At 33.5% G+C, this 24,416-nt stretch overlaps 1 protein-coding gene across 2 annotated transcripts in view; it reads right to left on the bottom strand.

Moving 5' to 3' along the window:
* Window positions 1-24,416, bottom strand: part of DNAJC1 (DnaJ heat shock protein family (Hsp40) member C1) — a 224,887-nt gene that overhangs the window by 149,049 nt on the left and 51,422 nt on the right. For both annotated transcript variants that reach the window (XM_079770626.1, XM_079770627.1), the window contains exons 2-6: window positions 15,429-15,530; window positions 14,892-14,938; window positions 7,963-8,128; window positions 7,003-7,100; window positions 5,953-6,046 (exon numbers count right to left, since the gene is read on the bottom strand). In XM_079770626.1, coding sequence (XP_079626752.1) covers window positions 5,953-6,046; window positions 7,003-7,100; window positions 7,963-8,128; window positions 14,892-14,938; window positions 15,429-15,530 — 507 coding nt within the window. The remainder of the gene's footprint in view (window positions 1-5,952; window positions 6,047-7,002; window positions 7,101-7,962; window positions 8,129-14,891; window positions 14,939-15,428; window positions 15,531-24,416) is intronic.

Genomic DNA, 24,416 nt, shown 5'->3' with positions numbered 1-24,416 from the left:
AGAGTTTTTAAAAAGTTCTTAGAGTACTAAAGGTAAGCGTCCTCATCCCTTGGAAAATATGTGTTTAATTCTGCGTGGAAGCACAGGCAACTCAGCTTGCTACCAATGCCTCCAGGCCTCTTAGAAGCCCTTTCCCCTGCTAATTAGCTGTGAATGTTTTGTTTATTTGGTTTCCTACTGAGTCCCAGCAAGCAGCAGCAAAGGGACTAGAAAGGAAAGGCCCTCACTGTACACAGGGTGACCTCCAGGCTTCTCCACATGTTTCCATGGCAGAAGCGTCAGGGGAGGGAGGATGCTTCTTAAATACAGTATTTATTCCCTTTACTCTTAGGCAACCTTTATTTTTTAATGTAAAAGCCATGGCACTACAGAGAAGATTCCTCTATTTTCTCAGACACAGCTCCTAGGTAACCTACACATCCTGCTGGGGGTGGGGCTCGCATGCTGGAAATTTCCTGCAATAATTTTTAGTTAATATGTTCACGTAAGATTAGCTTGGTAGTGAAAAAAGATGGGACTGGGACTTAACAATGGAAAAATTTACAAGTTTAGGTAATACACACCTAAAAGAGTTTTATATTTTATAAATTTTATATTTTATAATCTGAGAAATGTTAACAGCAGACAGAGAGAAACTTGAATGGTGAATTCCCAGAGAAACAAACTACCATGCAAATAAATTCTGACTATTTAAGACATGTTTCATCTCAGAAAATGGAGAGAACTATGAATAAACTATGATTTAGATTGGTAATTACTTGGGATATTTGGTACTTGTAAGAGAAATTGATGGTATTAACAATCTAAATTATTATGGGCCCAAATACATGAGGCTCCAACTCAAATAGGGAATTAAAAAAAACAAAAAGTAAGTTTTGAGTTAAATTGAATATAGGCACATAGCATTGGTTATATTTCATCACTGTTTGCTACTTTCATGGCTATGAATGTTTCAGAACATATATAGTCAATTTTGAAATGCCCAAGAAAGACAGTTTAGAAGTTAGAAAAATTTCTTTGGTTATAGGTTGAATACAGCCAATACAAAGACTGGTTTAGTCAGATTCCAAGAGAACGTGTACTCCCTTCAAATGAAAACAGAAACAGATTGGTAAAATATGGAAATGCCATTAGAGCCATCCTTTTTTTAAAATTATTAATATATTTTTATTGATTTCAGAGAGGAAAGGAGAGGGAGAGATAGAAACATTAATGATGAGAGAGAGAGTCACCGATTGGCTGCCTCCCACTGGGGATCGAGCCTACAATCCAGGCATGTGCTCCTGACCGGAATCGAACCCGGGACCCTTCAGTCCGCAGGCCGACGCTCTATCCACTAAGCCAAACCAGTCTGGGCACAGGGCTATCCTTTTAATGTTGAAATTAAATCATAGCCCCAAAGCATACAAGGCCTCTCTTTACATAGTCCAAGTTCCTTGTTATATTCTAATTTGTATTTCTTGTTTTCTGTTGATCATTCCACTGGCTTTCTTAGCTATCTAAACACAGTTCTTGAAGTTTCCCCACTACTCTGCATGAATTCATGCTGTTTACTCCTCTGTAATGCCCTCTCATCCCCATGTGCACACACTAACTTTCCATCTATTCATTAATTTATAAACACTTTCCCCATTCTTTTTCTTTGGTTTCTCATTTGACTTTTCTACATATGTGGGTACATGAATGATATGGGGCACATATTTTGCTATATAATATCATTCATACATCTTTTCCTTGGATGTGTTCCAATCTGGGAAATGTTTGATATTAATTTAACATTATCAAATATTTTACATGTATCATATATAATAGTTTTTATTTCTTTGGCCTCATTCTTCTAATCTACTGATTCTTATTATTTTTCCAATATCTTTTTCAGAGCAAAGGAAAGGAACAAAACCCAGTGCTGGAGGTAATAACTTTCTCAAAAAGCAGGGACTATCAAAGGTATACTTTTACCTCTACCCAGAGTGATCACAGAACCCCTTTGAATAAAAGTATACCCACTATGTACTCTAACTCTTCTACTCCCAACAATATATACATGTCTTTGACAGATGTGTATGATGGAAAAAATTTGCTGTCTTACCAATAAACTTCATTATGTCTAACTGTCCTTTACAGATTTGTCATATCACATTTAGCTATCAGAGCATAAATTCCTAAATGGCTGAAGACCTAAGATGTAGTCTTAGATGACAGTAACTGGCTGTGTGATACCTTCTTCTTTTCTTTAAAGGAACTGTATAATATCTTCCTTAGGTCTCTTTCCGCAGTAACACAGTAAATCCTTGATATAATGGACTAATTCGAGCAAGGGGGTGTCCATTAAAGCTGAAAGTCCGTTATACAATAAAGTAGGTTTTCCGAATGCATATGTTAAAAAACTGACAAATTAGTTTACCTGTTTTTACTTATGTAGACACTAGAGGCCTGGTGCATGACATTCATGCACTGGGGGGCCCCTCAGCCTGGCCTGTGCCCTCTTGCAGTCGGGGACCTCTTGGAGGATGTCCACCTGCTGGCTTAGGCCTGGGGGAGTGGGCCTAAGCCGGCAGGTGGACATCCCCCAAGGGGTCCTTAGCACTGCCGCCACCACCACTGCGCTTGCCAGCTGTGAGCCTGGCTTCTGGCTGAGTAGTGCTTCCCCTGTGGGAGTGCACTGACCACCAGGGAGCAGCTCCTGCATTGAGCATCTGCCCCCTGGTGGTCAGTGCGCATCATAGCGACCAGTCGTTCCACCGTTCGGTCTATTTGCATTTTAGCCTTTTATTATATAGGATTTTGTGTAATTAAAATTAAGTGTGTATGAAAAGTTTAATTTCACAGAAAAGTTTTCTAAAACCAGGCCAGTGTGGTTCAGTGGTTGAGTATCAACCCATGAACCAAGAGGTCGCTGGTTTGAATCCCCATCAGGGCACATGCCAGGGTTGCAGGCTCAATCCCCAGTGAGGGGCATGCAGGAGGCAGCTAATCTATGTTTCTCATTGATGTTTCTATCTCTCCCTAAAAATCAATAAAAACATTAAAAAAAAAAAAGAGTTGCTAAAAATGCTGTTAACTATATGTAAATCAATTAGGAAAAACTGGGGGAAGTCATAAAAATCCCTAAGGATTATACAACTATGGTACATTGCTCACAAGTGTCTACTTTAATTCTTTTTTAAAGGTATCAAGTGAAAATTTGTCCTTAAAGAAGCCAAGATTATAGGTATGACTTATGCAAGAAAGAGGACTCTTATTTAAAAACTAGGAGCCCAGCGCGCGAAATCGCGCAGGACCCAGAGTCAAGTCCGCTGATGGCGTAAGATGCAGCGTCAAGTCACCTCCTGGTGACCAGTCTTTGGTTGTTACAGCGTTACAATCACTGGGTTTTTATTATATAGATAAAATAATGGCCCTATATCACAGGAGTGATTAATAAATTTAAAGTACAAGCTTACAATGTTTAAAGTTGTGTGTATCATTTTTTATACCTAGGGCTCTAGCAGGGCTCTCTTTTGACAATGTACCATTTAGCAACCCAAACTGCTTCGGGTAAAGAGGGTTTCTTTTAAATTTCATATAACTTATTTAAGAAGATCTCATAGAAGTGTCACATAAAAACTTCAATGTTGTAGATAAGGCACATGTATTCACATTGCACAATTTTATGCATGAGAAATTAATACAAAGGTCACAGCAGACCGGGGAAAAAAATCAGACAAAAAATCTAATCCTAACAGCAACTATTCAGTATTGCTTTGCTAATGCTTATGAAAACATAAGCTATGTTTCTGTATCTAAAATATTTTCACGATTACAATTTATATCAGAGTCTACTATATTACATTGCTAGTGAACATGAGAAAAACTAATCTTATGCTCTCAAAGCAGAAATAAAATATCTAGTATTTGCTTACACAAAGAAAAATTGTCTCATCTTTTCTTCTTGGAATGCATTTACAAGGAAGAAATAATTAGACCAAAATTATAAAAATTAGGTACAAAGGTTTTGAAAACCAATTGCTTTGCATCTCAAAACTGAAAGCCAACAGGTATTACCAAGTGAAAACTGTAAAAGTCAAATCTAACAGTTTAAGAAAATAGAGTTTCTAAAGAAACGAAAGCATTTTTGTAAAATTCCTTATTTCTTGTAAGTTTCCTACAAATTTATGATGGGGCAAAATACTTAATCTGTCAGATCTAGATACCACAGACAGGTAATTTAAAATAACAATTTGTAAATCTAAGTCATCTTAACATATTGGTTCTATTTTTGCAAATGACCGTAAGTCAGTGATGGGCAACCTTTTGAGTTTGGTGTGTCAAACTTCGCCAAAAAACTGAGCATAACTCGGGTAGTGTGTCACTTTGAGGAAAAAACATTATTTAGCAAATGTTTCATCCTCAGGAGCAGCAAATGTTTCATCCTCGGCATGCGGCCGCCTCAGCGGCCGCGTGTCATCAGAAATGGCTACACGTGTCAGTGCTGACACGCGTGTCATAGGTTCACCATCACTGCCCTAAGTGTTAACCAAGAAATACGTTAATTTTACAAAATAAACTTTGTTTCAAATGACTTAAATGAGAATTATAAAGAAGTGTTTCAGATCGACATTTTATGTGATATTCTATTTATAATGTCACTTGACTATACTTTTAAATTCATCAACACTTTGGTTTGCCTATTGCACAGATTCTAAAGCTGGCAAAAAATAATCACTCAAAAAAACCTCCAACATAAGAAAATATGTCTTAAAATATTTTTCTGTCACATCTTCTCATAAAAAAAACAACCCAGTATGACAAATATACCTTCCCTCTTATTAAGTCTTATATATATATGCCATACAAGGATTGTGAATTTTATTAAAATAAACAACATAATATGCTAAACAACTTAAAAATAAAAGCTTTTACATTTACCAAAATACTTCAATTTCCTCTATTAACTGTAACCAAAATATATGCTTCAATAGCAATAAGTATTAAGGTAAACTATTTTGATAGAAAACTGGTAAATAATTTCTTAAAGGCTAGGAACAAACATATTAGTGATCTTTAGTTCATTTCCCTTCAAATACAAAATTTTTGTTATGAGAGGATAAAGGAGAATAAAATGCAGGAGGTGGAGTCATTCATTGCCTTAAACAATTAGGAAAAGCAGTTCTGATATATGAAAAATAATGTGGGTAAATCTGGCCCTCTAGGTTTATCTAAATATTTATTTTCTGAAATGAAAAATTTCCTTTTAAAAATTACACCCTCAAACTTTGTACACCAAAATTATTATACATACTTTCAAATATTATATTTATGTTTTGAGAATCTTCTAACCAGATGCAATAACTGTACTTAGCAAAGCAATAATTTAACAAAATATGCTTTGGTATGCTAACAAAAAATAAAAAATAAAAAATTGGCATATAAATATAACATGTACCCACATTCAATGATTGATCAAGACCAGCACAGAAACTTTGATTATCTTCACTAAAGATAGAAAATCTTCACTCCACTTAAAGTTGCAAATAAAATGGAAAACTACATTTTTGCATAATTAGATGCTCATGTAAACTTTTTTCTTATACTATATATTTAAGTGCTATTAAAGTAACGTGTGACAAGCTATTTGAGCCCTGTTCTTTTTTACTGAATATGCCTTAAATGATAACAGCAGATTAAATTTTTATTGCTTTTGTGTCTGTTCTATAGATAGCATTTCCCCCCTATTTTTCCAGTGTCTTGGAATTCTAAGGTGTCCTAAAAGCAATGTAAGAGTTATAAGAGTAGATAACTAAATTATTTTAGAACCATTCTAAATTAGGTTTACAAAAATACTATTCAATTCAATCAACATTAGAAGCATCCACTGCACATCAGCATTCAGCGAGCAAACACGAGCATAAATTATTTCATGAATAATTAAAATGAAAGCATCTAATATTATATGAAAGAAGTACATTTTACCTGGATTAGATGAGGCAATGCTTTTAGTGTAAGGCAAAACCAAATCCCCAGCTTGCATGGAAGCAAATCATGCCATTGTGGTTTCATCAGTAATCTAAAGGGGGGAAAAAAAGCAAAGAAGCAAAAATATTGACAGAAAGTTGGGAGACAAAATATTTTTATAAAGATCATAATTTGTTTTGAATGACTTTCAACAAAAAAGAAATTTTCAATGAAATATTTATGTTGGTTATCATTTATTCTGACTTATTCTATCATGAAATACAGTAGTTACAATAAATGCAGTATGTATAGCAAGTAAGAGAAAGCTAAGATTTTGGAAAAGGAGAATCCTAATCAAGTTATAAAGATAAAGAAACAAAAGATCCCTTTCCAACCTAGACTTTCATCAGTTCTGCAAAATGAATTCTCAAACCTTATGATTACTTCAGCTATAAAAGACTAAACATCATCAGAGTGTTCCTCAGTGCTGACAAGCAGATATGAAGACTGTAGCATAAACAAACTAATACATAAAAATTAATGTCATTTGCAGTTCACTGAAGCATTACTCACTGATGTCATCAGAACAGAAGACATGCAGAATAGTCTCTGATCTCCATCTCACATTGATCCAGTTCTGTCCTGCTGTGTGAACTATTTAAACCCTTTCTTTCTTTCGATAGAAGAAATGGTAGTATCTTTCAGAGTGTACTGCATATCACTGCCTCTATACATATTGTCACTCCTGAACTAAACACTAAATGATAGATTCATCTAGTAATACTGTTTCTAAAGTTCAGTCTACAAATTTTAAACTACAAAAATTTGGGGGTTTAATTACTTAAATATATATTAACACAGCATAAGGGAAAAAACTTGTAGCACTTCTGCTTAAGATCAGAATTTGTCTCATAAACTAATATGGTGCATTATTAGTCTTATAAAAAAACTTACTACAGATGTAAATGTTAGAATGTCTGAAATGGATATATACATATGAAACTGGATTACATTAAGGAAATATTTTAAAACAGTTTCAAATTATAAAATATTTTTATATGGTCCTACCTTTCATTTTTTTCTGAAGCACCAAGTTTTGATAAATCCACACTCTTGCCACCTGCCTTTTTTTTCTTTTCTCTTTTTTTTCTACTAAGCAGTTCATCCTTAATGTGGAAAGAATTATAGTTACAGGTTATCATTAACATGTACTCTTCAAATGTTATCAAGAGTCTACTGTGAAGGGTAAACATTATAAAGGAACATTTATGCAAATGTATGTAGGGTCCAACATGATTAAGTAAAATCATCAATCTTTAACAATAACTGTTGTCATAGTATCCAGTCCTTAAACACACATGAAGTTTAGCACTGTCAGTCATGTCTATCTCCATAGCAATCAAAGTTTTCTAAGCAGAGAAAGCATTCAACTTTTTCTCGTTCACCCAACTTTAGTGATGTTACTTCAAAAAGAATGAGTAAATAGATGCTAATTCTGATGTTTATTTTTAGCATATAGATATCCACAGCAGAATAAACTATGTAGTAGAGTTTATTAGACTAAGTAAAATGTAATAACCTTTTAACCAACTGATCTATGAAATCATAAAATTATACTAATTTCAAGTCTTAGTTAAAAACTTTTAAAGTAAACATTGTTTATATAAGAGCCTGTGACACAAAAATTTCTAAAATCATTTTTACATGAAAAATATTTCTATTTGGAAGCTGATAATTAAGAAAACATAGCTCTAGTTTCTACCTTCTAATTTTCAGTTAGATAGTGGAATATTCACAAAATTTTAAAACAAACTCAAAGTTATTTTTAAGAAGAAGGATATTTTCTTCTTATAACCTGGGCTCTTCTTGACTTAGAAACATATCAAACACTAACTACTGAGCACAAAACTATTAAAATGAGAAGTATTTATAAAAACATTGAACTTTTCATCAGTTGAAAAATAAATGTTTGAAATTCCATATAAAATTAAGGAGGCTAGGATCATTTGATTTATTACCAATACTTACCAGTTGTTTTTCCAGGTAGATTGACCACACCACAGCATAATGACCCACTGTGAGGATAATGAACAAAAGTAATGCCAGCTCAGCATTGCTCATTTTTCTCACCCGCCTGTAGTAGAATACAGGCTGTCGCCAATCTGGAAGTCCATTGATCAGAATATCATCATACCTACAGTAGCAAATACAAGTTTTTCAAGGAAAGTTTGAAATAAAAATGAAAAACTTTATTTATATCCATATTTAAAAAGAGAAAAAAATTCCTCCAAAATAGGTAACATTTATGTAAATTATCAGCATTACGATGGCCTATAAATTGAAAACACTGTATGTAGGTCTAGTCACAGACAACCTTCAAAAGGGTACATAGTAATATACTGTGGATACCAGATCTTGTGTTTTCAGGAGACCCCAATGATGCGACTTCGGGAATGCCATCTAAACTAAAGGTGCCATAGAGTCTATCTCTATCACAGTCTGCTATAAAGGCCCAACCATGAAGTCAGCAACAAAAGGAAGGATCTCGATGGGGGAAAAAACAATCAAGATAAGAGCTCTATTTGTTACCATGAATTATACATTAATTGAATCAAATTCAGGGTAAATTTTCTAGTCAATGCTTTCCCCCCCCCACCTCTGTACCATAGTTCAAGGTTGAAATATATATATTATTTTATCAAAACTTAATAATGTAAAAGCCTATAAAATGAGCCTCTTTTAATTTTGTATTGCTCACATTATGTAAGAGAATTTAAAAAATGCCAAATTAGAGATGTGTAAACCTATGCTTATGTCAGATTTCTAAATAAAACTGTTTATTTGCAAACATTTAAGTGGCAATTTTCTCACTTTTGGCTTTGCTGGAAGGGGAGACCATAAATAAAAGCTTGCCTAAAAACGCATTTAAATCAGCTTTCTTTAGAATAAAACTTCAATTAAATTTAAATATACCTGTCAGCCAGTTATTGTGGCAAATGTTTTTTAAGGTTAAAAATCAGGAGTAGCATTTATGATTGTAAATCTCAAAATGGACACAAACACTGTATGTTCACACAACCTGTTAATCTTAGTGGAACACAACTCATTAAATATTCTAATCACACTATTTCCAGAATTAAATCTTCACTGAAAGGCCTAATTTGGTGCAACACATTGACCAAAATATTTTAATTAAAAATATTCTGAGTTAGTCCCAGGCCTAATTACAGGAATAGAAATAGGGCCTATATTGTCAGGCAGGTCAGTAGCACTCAGTAGTAGGTTTTTCTCAAGTAAATTGACCGATCTAAGAATAATAGCGCAGCTGCTAAACTGCCAGTCTTTTCATGTAAATCAATTTAAATGCAACAACTGCAGTAGCTACTTTTATAGTTATTAAATTGATACCTTGGAAATATGCTTAAAAAAATAAAGCAGAGGAGTTATTACAGGCAACTTCTTTTTTTCAGCAGAAAAAGTGATTATAAATTCAAAATATATTTTATTAGCAAATCTAGAAAACTTGACTTAGATCAACTTAAATTATTTATAACAATAGACATCATAATAACTAATGTTTAGAGCAAAGGACATTAATTAGTACTGAACTCTTAAAAGACAAATTGTGTACAAGAGTCTACAAATTAAAATGTTGTGTAGTGGCTGGACCAGAAAAATTTCGATATTTAAATATTCTTTTTTCAATATTATAGCAATTCTTGAACACGAATAGAAAAACATAATAATATGAGTTCATCAAAAGCTATCATTCCTTTCCTCAAAAATTTATATTTAAATCTATCTTTGTAAAAATGGACTCATTTTAAATTACAAATGGATTGGTAAAAAGATTTCAAGTGCTATAATGCAAGATGACAACAATTGAATGAAATCCAATGAATGTTAAGTCTTGAATTATTCTAAATCTATAATGCACTTCAGATTTGTTGAGGGGAACAAAAGGTGACTATAAAAATCATTATTTTCAACTAACCTCTCCTATGAAATAACTTCATGTAAAAAGTGTGGTTATTAATAAAGAACACCTAAGAAAGTAGCAACCATTACCTAAGAGCATTACTAAGTATTAAATTTGATCTGTACTGAAAGAAAACACAGCAGGACTCACAGTTATGAATTTTATATCAAATATTTTATCACCACCAATGATGAAATACTATGTCTCTCTTAGCAGCGACTATTTTCTAGCCCACAGATAAACTGTACTCAGTGTACCGCTCAATTTAAGACAGCAAAACCTCATGCACAGAACACATTTAACAGAACTGGATATTTACTAGGCTTCTCTGCCCCTCTAAACAACAGTCTCCAAGTATTAAGCTTAGAATCAATGCTCTATTGATTTTACTATCAATGAACATTATGGCCCACATGCCTGGCCATTTTAAGGGAAGACAGTTTCTATTATAGTCTGTTTTTTAGAATATATGCTGTTAAAAGATAAATCACTGCTTTTCTGAAATACTGAAAACAAATACATTTTAAAAAATATACAAACACTATATTCATATGTTATTTAAGAAAAAATGTGTTGACACGTAACATTTAAAATATCACTATGGTATGCTTTTCTCTATTTAACACATAACACTGTTAAAATGTTCTATAACCCAGCTCATACAAACTACTATTAACATTTGTTAAAAGCAGATTAAGAATGTATACATGCATTGATGTGTTCTAAAAAAACCCAGAAAAATAAATCTCTATGATGAAAATATAATTAATGTAAAAAACCATATGGAACTATAAAGGCATTATCTTGGAAATTAAAACATTAATTGATCAATTCCATACATCCAACATATGGTCTAATATACATTTACCTTATTTGATGTTCTTAAAATGTACATGATGGACATAAAATAATGGTTACATAATCATTAGTGAGTTCCATTCTACATTCTGCAATTCTTCATATATTTAGCCTAATATAAACATTGGAAAGCAAGTAAATCTAAAAATATTTAAATTATCAGTAGATAAAAAAATTAATGTAATTTACAACCGCTTATTTTGAAATATAAAACAGTAACTATGAAACTAAAATAGAAAATGTGTGTATTATGAAAACAAATATGTAAATAATTCTATCATTTGCCTAAAGTATGAATTTTCTATCATACTAAATTTTTAGCTTCAAACAATATAGCAACATCACATTTTGAACCTTAGAGTAAAAATCAATTGTACAAAGATCATAACATAAACAGGAAACATATCTAATTTAATTCACCTTACTCTCCTTTATTAAAAAAATATACAAACACACACACACATATATATATATATGCCCAAAACCATGGTACACAGCACTTTATATATATATTGTTTATAATAAATGTCTTATGTCTTCTAACTGAGGAAAGTATTAAAATTTCTTAATCTCATGTTAATGTTTATTTTTTTATTATTATAATTTTAAAAATATATTTTTATTGATTTCAGAGAGGAAGGAAGAGGGAAAGAGATAGGAACATCAATGATGAGAGAGAATCATTATTCAGCTGCCTCCTGCACACCCTACACGGGGAATGGAGCCCACAACCTGGGTATGTGTCCAGACTGGGAATAAAACCGTGACCTCCTGGTTCATTGGTCGAAGCTCAACCACTAAGCCACGCCGACCGGCAGGTTAATGTTTATTTTTATTCAAACACACCTGTAACCAAATTTACAATAACTAGGTAATGGATTTATAGAAGTTTAGCAGATTAAGGTTAAGATAACTATAGTTTTCATCATTGGATTTGTAAATAAAATATGATTTTATTTAGTAAACTAAAAAACAACATTCAACTTTTACAAATATAGTACCTTAAAATAGACAAAAATATTAAAGTTGTACAACTGGGTTAGCAAAAGAATATTGGTTAAAAATTTATAATAGACTTTAAACAAAAGTAAATATGCTAATATTACCACAGCACATTCTAGTGTTTATGTTTAATAAATGATTGGTATCTACTCAGTACTTTATTTCAGCTAATACTCAGGGCTTGTATAGAAATTTATGAACAAACAAAGCTGAGCTGTTATTTCCCCAAATAAGCAAATTACCTAAGGAGTTTAAAAAAGGCTACTATGTTAGGCTTCCTTACACTAACCAGGAAAACATGTCATTTTCACACTATAGCTGATGCCTTTGAGAGAAAAAAAGGCTTATAAGTTTATTCACAATTGCATTTCTAGGAATCTGTTCGCAGCAAGACTTATATGTGAATATTCATGGCAGCATTGTGCATCATAGCCAAAAAGTGGAAACAAACTAAATGTCTACCAGTTGGTGAATGGATAAAGAAAAGTTGTAGAGGGAATACTATTCAGCAGTAAAAAAGAAATGAACTACTGGTATATGCTACAATATGGATGTATCTCAAGAACATTATGCTAACAGAAAGAAGCTAGGTGTAAAAGACTACATAGTACACGATTTCATTAATATGAAATGTCCAGAAAAGATAACTTTATAGATACAAAAAGATCAGTGATTGCCTAGGGCAGGGGTCAGAGTGGGGATTGCTTGCAAATGAACTAGAGGAAGTGTTTTGAAGTAATAGAAATGTTCTAAAACTGGATTGTGGTGGTTTGCACAACTGTGTAAACTCACAAAAATCACTGAATTGTATACTTCATATAAGTGACTTTTATGGTACACAAGTTATATCTAAATAAAGGCTGTTTAAAAAATAAAATAAAGTTTGCATTTTCCTTAAAAAAGTAAAAAGGTTATCCAGTTTGCTATTTTATTTATTTCACTGCTATCCCCTTTTCTACCAAAATTTAAATAATGTGCCTGATTTCAGTGAAACACAATTATATTAGGAAAATAAATAAGAAAACATATATATGACAATTTTCCAAATAGCAAATTCCTGGAAGTTACATATTTAAAAGCATTTATTTAACGAATATTTTTATAATAAATAATTGGGATACCAAAAACCATTTTTTTTTAGCAGTATAGGACAATCTTCTTTTAGAAAATAAAACTATTCCTTTTTTCTTCCCCCTAAAGGAATTATAAACATTAGGTAATTGTAGAGGTGATTTCTTCTATATGTTTAAATACTCATAGGTCACCTGGCCTGAGGCGCAAGCTTTAGAGGAGTGATTTTTAGCTTGATTAGTTAAGACTTTTGCCTCAGGGAAAAACAGTTACCCAAGAGCTACTTGTCCCTAAAGGGGTATAAATACTACAGTTGTTGGTATAACTGTCAGATCCATTGTTTCCATTAACACTCTAAAAGAAATGCAAAGGAAACTAATCCTAAAAAGAAAATGTTAGATGAGTTTATAAATAAGAAGTGATTTGTTCTGAAAAGAGAGAAATAATTTCAGCAATTAAAAGAAATTGTTACAAAGTTTACTAACTTTTAAGAAAACAACAAACAAAAAGCCAAAATCTGATGCCAAAGATGTAGGGAGACTAAATAAAGCTATCTTTACAGACACATTCTTGATGTGTAAAACAAAACTTGGGGCTCAGTGAGAGAAACCAACTAGGAAATATGCACAGAATGACCAACACTTCTTTCAACATACTTCTAGGACTCTTTCAACACTATGGATTATCTCAAACCAGCGGAATGTTGGCTATGGTGTCTGGCCCAATGCCAGCCCTTGTTACAAAGCAAAGAGCACTTCATGAGAATATCTTGAATCCTTGCTTTGCAATCTGACAAACTAAGGTATCCAAATTAAAGAGTTAGGATGAGGACCAAGAGTGGTAGCTAACATTTTAGGATATAGAATAATTCCAGATAAGATATTTGAAGAAAGATTCAGAATGCCACAAAGCATCATTCTGGGAGGTTATCTTTAAGATATATTAATACCCATATTCGCTGGCCTTAGCCTAAAATCTCAAATACCTACTTTTTTCTTTAAAGATACTCTTTTAGTGTAGAGCAGCATTTTCAAACTGCAGATTGTGGCCCACTAGTGACTCATGAAATCAATTTAGTGGGTGACAACCAGCATTGTTTTAAAAAGAAAAATGACTAGAATAGCCTAACCTAGAATAGAAAACATCAGTCTGTTTCACACACATACAAAAAAGTGTTTTGTGAAATTTGTGTTTCACTTATGTCTGTCTGTCTGACCTGAGGCATGATGCAAAATGTATTTCTTACTGTGGGTTTGACTGAAAACACGCTGAAGCCCATTGCAATACTGTCTACATTCCACACATTCTGAAGCAGAGAAGAGGGGCCTCTCTGCAGACTCCTCCTAAATCATTAGCACCATGAACCACTGTATGGACATATTACTACTCCTCTGGAGGCGGCACGGAGAAGTCTCCAGTGAGGGGCTGCCTCCACGAACTAACCCTAAATGCAGAATCACTGGAGCAGAGGAAGGGAAGGGAAGGGAAGGGGACAAAAAGGAGAAAGAAGCAAATATTTTTCTTTCATTCCTATCTTCTAGGTACATACTCATATAAGTTTGTTCTCTCACCCCAAAATTGGGTTTATTATTTTGTGAGTGAGGAAACATCGAGATGGTAATAACTTGAATATATCACTTAACAGTCCAATTCCAAAACATTTAAGGAATAGAAAAGAACAAAAAGGACCACCAGGCACAGATAAGAGCTATTACTGACATATAAAAACTGAATGGACATTTGTTTGAAGTCAAGTGGTATTTGTATTTCCCAGGGCCTAGACACTTGTTAAACATCTTACCTAATGAAGCCACAACTTGCTAATATTCTTACTCATGATCCTGAAGACTATAAGTATTGAATCAACCTGGTGAAAAATTTCCATATTAAGTAACTCTAAATATACATTTAAAAAATATTGCATACCTTGGAAAAAACAAAAATAAAATACTAACTTATAATAAATAAACTGCTTAAGGAGACAATTTTTCCCTGTATAAACTGAGACATCAACAATCTTAATTCAAAAACAGAAACGAATACTTACCTCTGCCTTCGTTCATCATCCTTTAAAACTTCATAAATGGCCACCAACTAAAATAGAAGCATTACTTTAAAATAAAAATACTCTCAACTATAAGAAATCACTTAAGGAGGTGAACATGCCATAATGCACATGCAGAAAACCCTATGTGCTCATAAGTAAAATGAATAGGTAAGACCTTAATTATAAGTAACATTTTTTGTTTTTAGTAGAACCTTAAAAGGTTACTAGTACCAATTCTTGATACCAAAATAAATATTTGTGAAAGATGCAAAAGTAATAATTATCTTAACACGTGCTTTTTAAAAGCAAAAACTGTAATGCAAACAAGAAAATTATGACACTCCAAGAATTCAGAGATTCTAAAATAAAAAATACTGGTAAAAACATATTTTATAAAAATTGAATAAATGTACATACATTATATTTCTAAACAACATCCTCATTTTCAAATGGAATTATTATTCTACATATAAGTTACTATTTCTACCATAAACCTTTATAAATTTGTCACAAAACATAATAGTATATTTCACTTACTTGTCTAAACTGAGTTTCTGCATTTTCATCTTTATTCTTGTCTGGATGCAAAGTTAATGAAAGCTTACGATATGCTTTTCTAATGTCTGCAGATGAAGCATCCTGGAGGTGGTGGGGGAGGTGAAAAACACACAAAGCAAACTTTGTCAGAAAAAGAAATTCCCAGAACCTTGTTAAGATCTGAGAAGACAGCCAACCAAGAGCAGGACCCCAGGCAATGTAATCTGAGCAATCAGTCAGGCTATGCAACTGGCCTGTCCCACATGACTGAACAATTATTCAATCTAATTTGGCTCTCATCTTAACTTTTCATTACTATACAGTCACTTAAAGAAGACGGTATTTGGCAAAACTTTTCAAACACTTGCCTTCCTAAAATTAACCAATAAATCTTTTTCAGTAATTAAGAGATAAAGAAGAAACAAATTAAAAATTAATACATCTGTATGCCTTCAAAGGTCTTTATTTGAGAATCTTAAAGCCAGTTTCTGAATTGAAGGTCTACTATATGTGGTTTCTTCATTGTTATTTATATTGAATTTACCATCAAAAAACAACATATGGAATCTCAATTCATGTCAGAAGTATGCCTATTTGAAGGCAGTTAAATATGCATTTATCCAAAATAATTATAATTAAAAGTGTTATGTATATTGTACTTAACACTTTTGTTTTTAGTACTTTAGAGGGTGTTTTTAATGGTGTCAAGTTTCTAGAATCTGGTTTGCAGAAATAAATTTGCCCACTATTTATGTATTACTAATATAGTTTAAATATATTTGAAAGGTCATGATAGTTCAATAAGAGTACTTTGAATTAAGTGGATGTTAAAATTATATTTTATGTAATCCTGCGTTCACAAGTAAACACTTTACATGGCAATTACAAAATACAATAACAAATAATAATAAAATAAAATAACAAAGAACACTGTCAAGTTGGGGTTAAAATTTTATTTCCATGAAGTTTAAAAGTTATTCCAATGACTAACATGTTCAGAGTGGGACAAATAATAAAACTGCTTATTAAATTTTACCTCATTTTATAGCTGAATATTTGTCCAATTAATTCCTAAAACTACTAAAAAAGTTCAAATGATGGAAAAACCAAACCAAAACAAGAATCTGTATATCTAGGACTAAACAGCTGTTAAAAGAGAGTTGAAAAGAGGCAAAGTAAGACAATTAGTCTGTTAAGCTTTTCTTTATAAACCATTACCAATATTCTGGAATTTATTGCTACAGGCTATCAATCAACTTAAAAGTTTCAACTGAGGTGTGAATATTTCTGTAACTTTTAGAGGGCTGAGGAGCTATAAAATTAGCATCAAGTAAGTTTTGTGGATAGTCTGGTTATAATTTTCACTCTAATTTGTTAAATGAAATTGATGTATTCCCTATACCTAAATAATAGGTGACATACTGTAGAAAAGGATGATTATTTACTGAAAATCTGTGATAGAAATTTTGTTGAGCAAAGAGGTTGTGTCAAATGAATAATAATTTGGGACTTTAATTTTAGATTGTATTAAATTGTGACTATATCACACTGAGAAATTCCTAAAGTGTAGATTTCTTATAAAGTAAGAGTTTAGATATTTTCTTGTGCTACAAAATTAGTACATGCTTATTATGGAGCATCTATGACTTACTTAAAAATGAAAATGGCTGTCACTAAGGCATTTCCCTTCTCCCAGTCTTGCCATGCTGAACCCAATCCTCCAATCTTTGTTTTCCACAATATGTATCTTAATGTAAATGTGACCAGACGGCTCTATTTTAAACCTTTCAGTAACTCCCAAGTGCCTTCATCATGGTCTTTTCCAATAATTTAGCTTCATCTCCCACTACCCCGGCCCATCCTCCTAGTCGCCCAGATCATTACATTAGGAGACCATTCTTCTAATGTGTAATGACCTTTGGTTTTGCACCCAGCTGTAGATACAGTTTTCTCCTAAGGAATGAGCCTCTCAGCTACACACCAATATTGCCTGCCTATTTTCCTCTTAAAAATTTGCCTAGTAGGGTTATTTCACCAATAAGCTCCACTTCTAAGTAGATAGAACTAAAAACCTCAGAGTTTTTCTTACAAAGACACGCTCTAAACAAGTAGTAGTACCTCAAACTAGCTTATGCATTTAACTTTAGTTAATTACTTAGTGAATATTAACTTATTTTATCTTTTTAACAAAGCTATGACATTAGGATAGTTGTTACCAGGCCCATTTTACTGGTGAGGTAAGTGAGGCAGAGAGAGGTTAAAGTAATTTGCTTAAGTTCATCCTGCTAGTAAATAGAGGAAAACAGAATTAAACCCCAGAAAATGTTGCATCATATTCAGAGCTCTGTTGGCTCTTTGGGTTCAGTTAGTAGATCTGAGCTGTGTCACTTCACAAGGGGTGACAACTTTGGGAAGGCAATGAGAACAACATTCTTTTTTAAAAAAATATAGTAAATACATAAACCAGTAACATAGTTGTTTATTATCATTATCAAGTATTACTTATGGTACACAATTATATGTGCTCTACTTTTATACCACCAGCAGAGCAGTAGGTTTGTTTATACCAGCATCACCACAAAAATGTGAGTAATGCATTGTGCTATGATGTTAGGACAACTATGACAACACTAGACAATGGGAATTTTTCAGCTCCATTATAATCTTATGCGATTGCTGTTGTATATGCAGTTCATCATGGACCAAAATGTCATTATGTGGTGCATAACTATATACACAGTATACTTGACATATCAAGTTCATGAGTTTTTCTGAAAATGTGTTTCCCATTAATTCATCTATTTTTTAATAATATATTTTATTGATTTTTTACAGAGAGGAAGGGAGAGGGATAGAGAGCCAGAAACATCGAAAAGAGATAAACACTGATCAGCCGCCTCCTGCACACCCCCCACTGGGGATGTACCTGCAACCAAGGTACATGCCCCTGACCAGAATCGAACCGGGGACCCCTCAGTCCACAGGCCGACGCTCTATCCACTGAGCCAAACTGGCCATGGCTATTTCATCTATTTTTAAGTAGTAGCCAACAAGTAATTCTGGAGTTCACAAATATTTAGAAACAAATACTGTGGGGAATTTTTTAAAATAAAAAAAAAGGTAAGAGAACAACATTCTTATTAATCTGATAAAATATATGGAAAACATCCACATAACTACAATGTGAATACAGTCAATTTCATTTTTAAGGGTAAAGACTCTGATATGCTAGGTTTTCTAACACATTTTACATCATATTTCTACTAGAGAACTGAATGTTAGAACATACATCTCCTATACAGATCTTTTACCTCTCTGGCTTGCAGAGAAATAATTTTGAAAGGATTATGGGTGGGTTAACCATCTTTGACACAGTAGACATCAGGAGATCTACTGGGTTCAACTGCCAGAATTCTTTTCCTTCTAAAATTGGATAAGGTTCTTTGGCAAGCTGGACATGAATTATGTTAATATTTAGATGACCTCTGTAAAGAAGAGACAAATAGTCATTCTTTAAAAAAACAACAACTGTGAAAGGAATATGTTTGTCAAAATTGTAACAATGCAATGGGACAACAGCTAAAATGGCAGGGTAGGAAACTCCAAGGGCCTGTCCCTGCACAGAAACAACAAATAATCTGGCAAAAACTGTCCAAATTACTCTTATCTGCACTCTGAAAATCAGTCAAAGGCTTACAGCAATCAAGCAAGCACTTGATCAAGAAAAAGGCAGCTGATTATCAGTTAGGGTCTTGAAGATGCCAATCTGGATTCTTGGTGTGGGTTCCCCGTGCTGGAGGAATCAAAGCAGACTTTGTTCTCAAAATTTGTGTTTGTTTGTTTGGCCTGTCACTGGCTCCCTGAAAAATTGTGTAAAAGGCTACCCTTATTTTATCAAATATAGAACTCTTCCAGGGCAAAGAGGCAACCATCCAGGACATTTGTCAAAAATATTTAAGGGCAAATTTGTTAGCTGGTGCCAATCAGGGCAAGGGATAGCAATTGGGATATACCATAGAAACATCAAAAAGCTTGAGAAAAAAGATTAGGGAGTAAGATGCTTTGGAAATATAGGCTTTTGAAAAGCTCCCTCATATTCCTCAGACACCATACGACCATGTGCATACCCAAGGTGGGGTACATACTCAGAAAGGGTATTTAAGGTCTTCTGAAAAAAACCTCAATTCCCACTACTGTCTGATGGTTAGGCTGTACTCAAGCAGAAAATGAAGGCAAACTGAGAGTTGTAAACTGCCTGGCTAAGGGTTAAATGCATGCCACAACATATAGGAACCCACCAGCAAAGATTGTGGATGGGTTTTTCTAAAACTTTAAGGAAATCTCTGCTGAATCATTAGCTGGCCACTAAGCTAATGAAATGGAGACATCACTGGCCACACATGGCAAAAAATATCTACTTGACAAATTTAGTTTAGAAAAGTCACTAAACAAACACTGTCAACCAAAGAAAGAAACAAAAAAAACCTGGTGTGGTGGAAGAGTCTAATTACCACATTATATATTCAAAATGTCCAGTATTTATTAAAAATTATAAAGCATGCAAAGAAACAAGAAAATCTGGTTCACACATGGGGAAAAATAAATTAATAGAAATTGCCCCCAAGGAAGTTCAAACATTGGACTTACTAGACAAAGGTTATAAATAAACTATTTTAATATGCTCAAGAGCAAGTACAAAGAACTAAAGAAAGTATGAGAATAATGTTTCACCAAATTTATAATAGCAATAAAGAGACAGAAATTTTAAAAAGGAACCAAAGAGAAATTCTGGCTTGAAAAATACAATAACTGAGATAAAAATTTTTCTATAGAAGGCTCAAAAAAAGATTTAAGCAGGCAGAAGAAAGAATCTATAAAATTGAAGATAGATAAATTGAGATTAACCAATATGAGGAGCACGAAAAAGAATATAAATAAATGAAAAGAGCCTTGGCAGGCTACCACCAAGAGTACGAACATAAGGAGTGTCCAAGAGTGAGAAGATGAGGACAGAAAAAATTTTTTGAATAAAAAATGGCTAAAAATTTCCAAACTTTGGTGAAAGACATGAATATACAGTACACATCCAGGGTCTCAATAAATCCTAAGTAAAATAAACTCAAAGAGATCCACACCTAGGAATATGATAACTAAATGGTTAAAAGATAAAGACAGAGAAAATCCTTAGGCTCTACAGCAGCGGTTCTCAACCTGTGGTTCTCGTGACCCACAGGTTGAGAACCGCTAGCAGGGTCACCTAAGACCATCGGAAAACACAGATATTTACATTACGATTCATTAACAGTAGCAAAATTACAGTTATGAAGTAGCAACGAAAATAATTTTATGGTTGGGGGTCACCACAACATGAGGAACTGTATTAAAGAGTCGCGGCATTAGAAAGGTTGAGAACCACTGCTCTAGGAAGTCCTCCAGGCTGAAAGGAAAAACTAGAAAGTAACTGAAATCCATATGAAAAAATAAAGGACACAGGTAAAAATAACTACATAGATAAATATAAAAGTTAATATTCAAGTACTTTTGTTTAGTAACTCCATTTTTATTCCATACGATTTAAAAGACAGTAATTATTAGAACAGCAATTATGAATCCATGTCCTAAGTAAAATAATTATATAAGTCTATGTATAAAGATGTAATGGGTGGCATTAACTATAGAAGGAAGGGGAATAGGGCTATATAGAATATGGAATTTTTATGATCGAAACTCAATTGGTATCAATTTAAATTAGACTGCTGTAAATTAAGATATTAATCATAATCCCCATGGCAAGCACTAAAAAAAAAGTCTATAGTAAAAGAAATAAAAGGTGAATCAAATGATACACTAGGAAATAAGATCTGAAACAAAAGAAAGCAATAAAGAAGGAATTGAGAAACAAAGAAGATATAAAACATATAGAAAGAGTAAAGTGGCAAAAGTAAATATATATTATTAGTGATTACTTAAATATAAATGGATTAAACTCTGCAATTAAAAGGCAGAGATTACTAGAATGGATTATAAACAAACATGATTCAACAACATGGTATCTACAAGAGACAAATTTTAGAACCAGAGATAGAAAATGAATGGATGGAAAAAATATTAAATGCAAACAGTAGCCAAAAGAGTGGGATGTCTATATTAACATAATATAAAGGCATAATATGCTTTAAAACAATTGTTAAGAGACAAACAAAGACATTATATAATGACAACAAGGTCAATCCATCTAGAAGATATAATAGCCCAGCCGGTATGGCTCAATGGTTGAGCACTGACCTGTGAACCAATAGGTCATGGTTCCATTCCCAGTCAGGGCACATGCCTGGGTTATGGGCTCAATCCCCAGTAGGGGGCATGCAGGATGAAGCTGATCAATGATTCTCTCTCATCATTGATGTTTCTATCTCATTCTCTCTCACTCTCCCTTCCTCTCTGAAATAAATAAAAAAACTTTATTTTTTAAAAAGCAGTGCTCAAAAGGAATTTTAGAGATAAAATGATGACACACACACACACACAAATCTCAACTTAATCTTCTGCCTTAGTGGACTAGAAAAATAATAGCAAACTAAACCCACAGCAAGTAGGAGAAAGGAAATAAAAAAGACTGGAGCAGAGATAAATTAAATAGAGAACAGAAAAACAACTGAGAAACCACAAAGCTAAAAATTGGTTCTCTGAAAATGTCAACAAAATTGACAAAACTACATTACAGTGAGAGAAAGGAGTCAAATTAATAAACTCAGGAGTACGAGTGGGGACATTATTAACACTCTTACAAAAATAAAAACAATTAACTGTATGCTAAACAATTAGAAAACCCAGATAAAATAGACAAATTCCTGGAAACACAAAAACTGACTCATGAAGAAATAGAAAAACTGAATAGAACTATAACAAGTAAAGTGACTAATCAATTAAAAACACACACAAAAAAACTACAGGGAAAAAGCACCCACCCACCAATGCCTAACAAAGAAAAGCCCAACCATTAAAACCAGATGATTTCCTAGTGAATTCTATGAAACATTTAAAGAAATCACAGTCCTCTTCAAAATCTTCCAAAAAATACAGGAGGAAGAAATGCTTTCTAACTTATTCTATGGGACTTTGATATCAGACAGACAAACATCACAAAAAAAGAAAACTATAGACCAGTGGTCAGCAAACTCATTAGTCAACAGAGCCAAATATCAACAGCGCAACGATTGAAATTTCTTTTGAGAGCCAGATTTTTTAAACTTAAACTTCTTCTAACGCCACTTCTTCAAAATAGATTCACCCAGGCCGTGGTATTTTGTGGAAGAGCCACACTCAAGGGGCCAAAGAGCCGCATGTGGCTCGCGAGCCGCAGTTTGCCGACCACGGCTATAGACGAATATCTCTTATGAATATAGATGCAAAATTCCTCTATAAACTTCTAGTAAACCAAATACAGCAGCATAAAAAAAGGATTATAGACCATGACCAAGTGAAATAGATTTATCCCATGAATACAAGGGTGTTACAGTGTATGAAAATCAATGAAAATAATAACACACCATATTGATTAAATAAAGATACACATAACCATCTCAATTAATGCAGGAAAAAATGATAAAATCCAACACTGTTTGATAACAAAACACTAAACAAAGACTAGAAGGGAACTTTCTTAAGTTGATAAAGTATATCTATGAAATACCCATAGCTAACCTCATATTAAATGGTAAAAGTCTAAAAGCTTTCCCTTAAGGTAAGTAATAAGAAGAATATCTGCTTATGACACCTTGTAATGGAAGTTCTAACCTAAGCAATTAGTCAAGAAAAAGTAATAAAAGGAAACCAAATTGGAATGGAAGAATTACTACTAATTCTATTCATAGACGACATGATCCTATACATAGAAAATTAAAAAGCATCACAGAACAAGTATTAGATATTAGAGTTAATACAATCACATGCCACTTAATGACAGGAATACATTCTGAGAACTTTGTTGTTATGCAATTTTGTTGTGCAAACATCATAGGATATACTTACAGAAACCTAGATGATGTAGCCTACTACAAACCCAGGTTATAAGTCAGGGGTCCTCAAACTTTTTAAACAGGGGGCCAGTTCACTGTCCCTCAGACCGTTGGAGGGCCGGACTATAGTTTTAAAAAAAACTATGAACAAATTCCTATGCACACTGCACATATCTTATTTTGAAGTAAAAAAACAAAACGGCAAAAACACCCGCATGTGGCCCGCGGGCCGTAGTTTGAGGACGCCTGCTATAAGTTATAACCTGTTGCTGCTCTACAAGCCTGTACAGCATGTTACTGTACAAAAAACATGAGATTAAATCAAGCACAAGAGCAAATAATACAATTGAGATGAGATTGTTATGCTGGCATAACATGATACACTGTTTTACAGCAAACTTTTTTTAAATTAAATAGAAAGAGTACACTCTAAAATAACAAGAAGTATAGTAAATACATAAACCTGTAACATAGTTATTTATAATCATTATCAAGTATGATGTACTGCAAATAATTATATGTTCTATGCTTTTATACAACTGGTAGCCCAATAGGTTTATATCAACATCACCACAAACATGTGAGTAATGGATTGCACTATGACATTATGACAGCTATATCATCCCTAGGTGAAAGGAATTTTCCAGCTCCATTATACCTTACTAAAGGCCTTATGCACAAAATTTGTGCAAGGGCCTTGGCCCCAGCCCCCGCCCGCCACTGCTGGGGCCGGGGGCCTCTGCCGTGGCCCCCGCCCGCTGCGACTTTGTCCAGAAGGAAGGACATCTGGTCTAATTAGCATATTATGCTTTTACTAGAGGCCTGGAGCACAAAATTCATGCACAGGAGGGGTGTCCCTCAGCCTGGCCTGCACCCTCTCCAATCTGGGACCCCTCTGGGGATGTCCGACTGCCAGTTTCGGCCCGATCCCGAAACTGGCAGTCGGACATCCCTCTCACAATCCGGGACC

The sequence above is a fragment of the Cnephaeus nilssonii genome (genome assembly GCF_951640355.1).
Source record: "Cnephaeus nilssonii genome assembly, chromosome: 1".
NCBI classification, from domain to species: Eukaryota; Metazoa; Chordata; class Mammalia; order Chiroptera; family Vespertilionidae; genus Cnephaeus; species Cnephaeus nilssonii.
The sequence above is the reverse complement of the archived record's forward strand: the minus strand, read 5'-3'. Positions and strand labels throughout refer to the sequence as shown.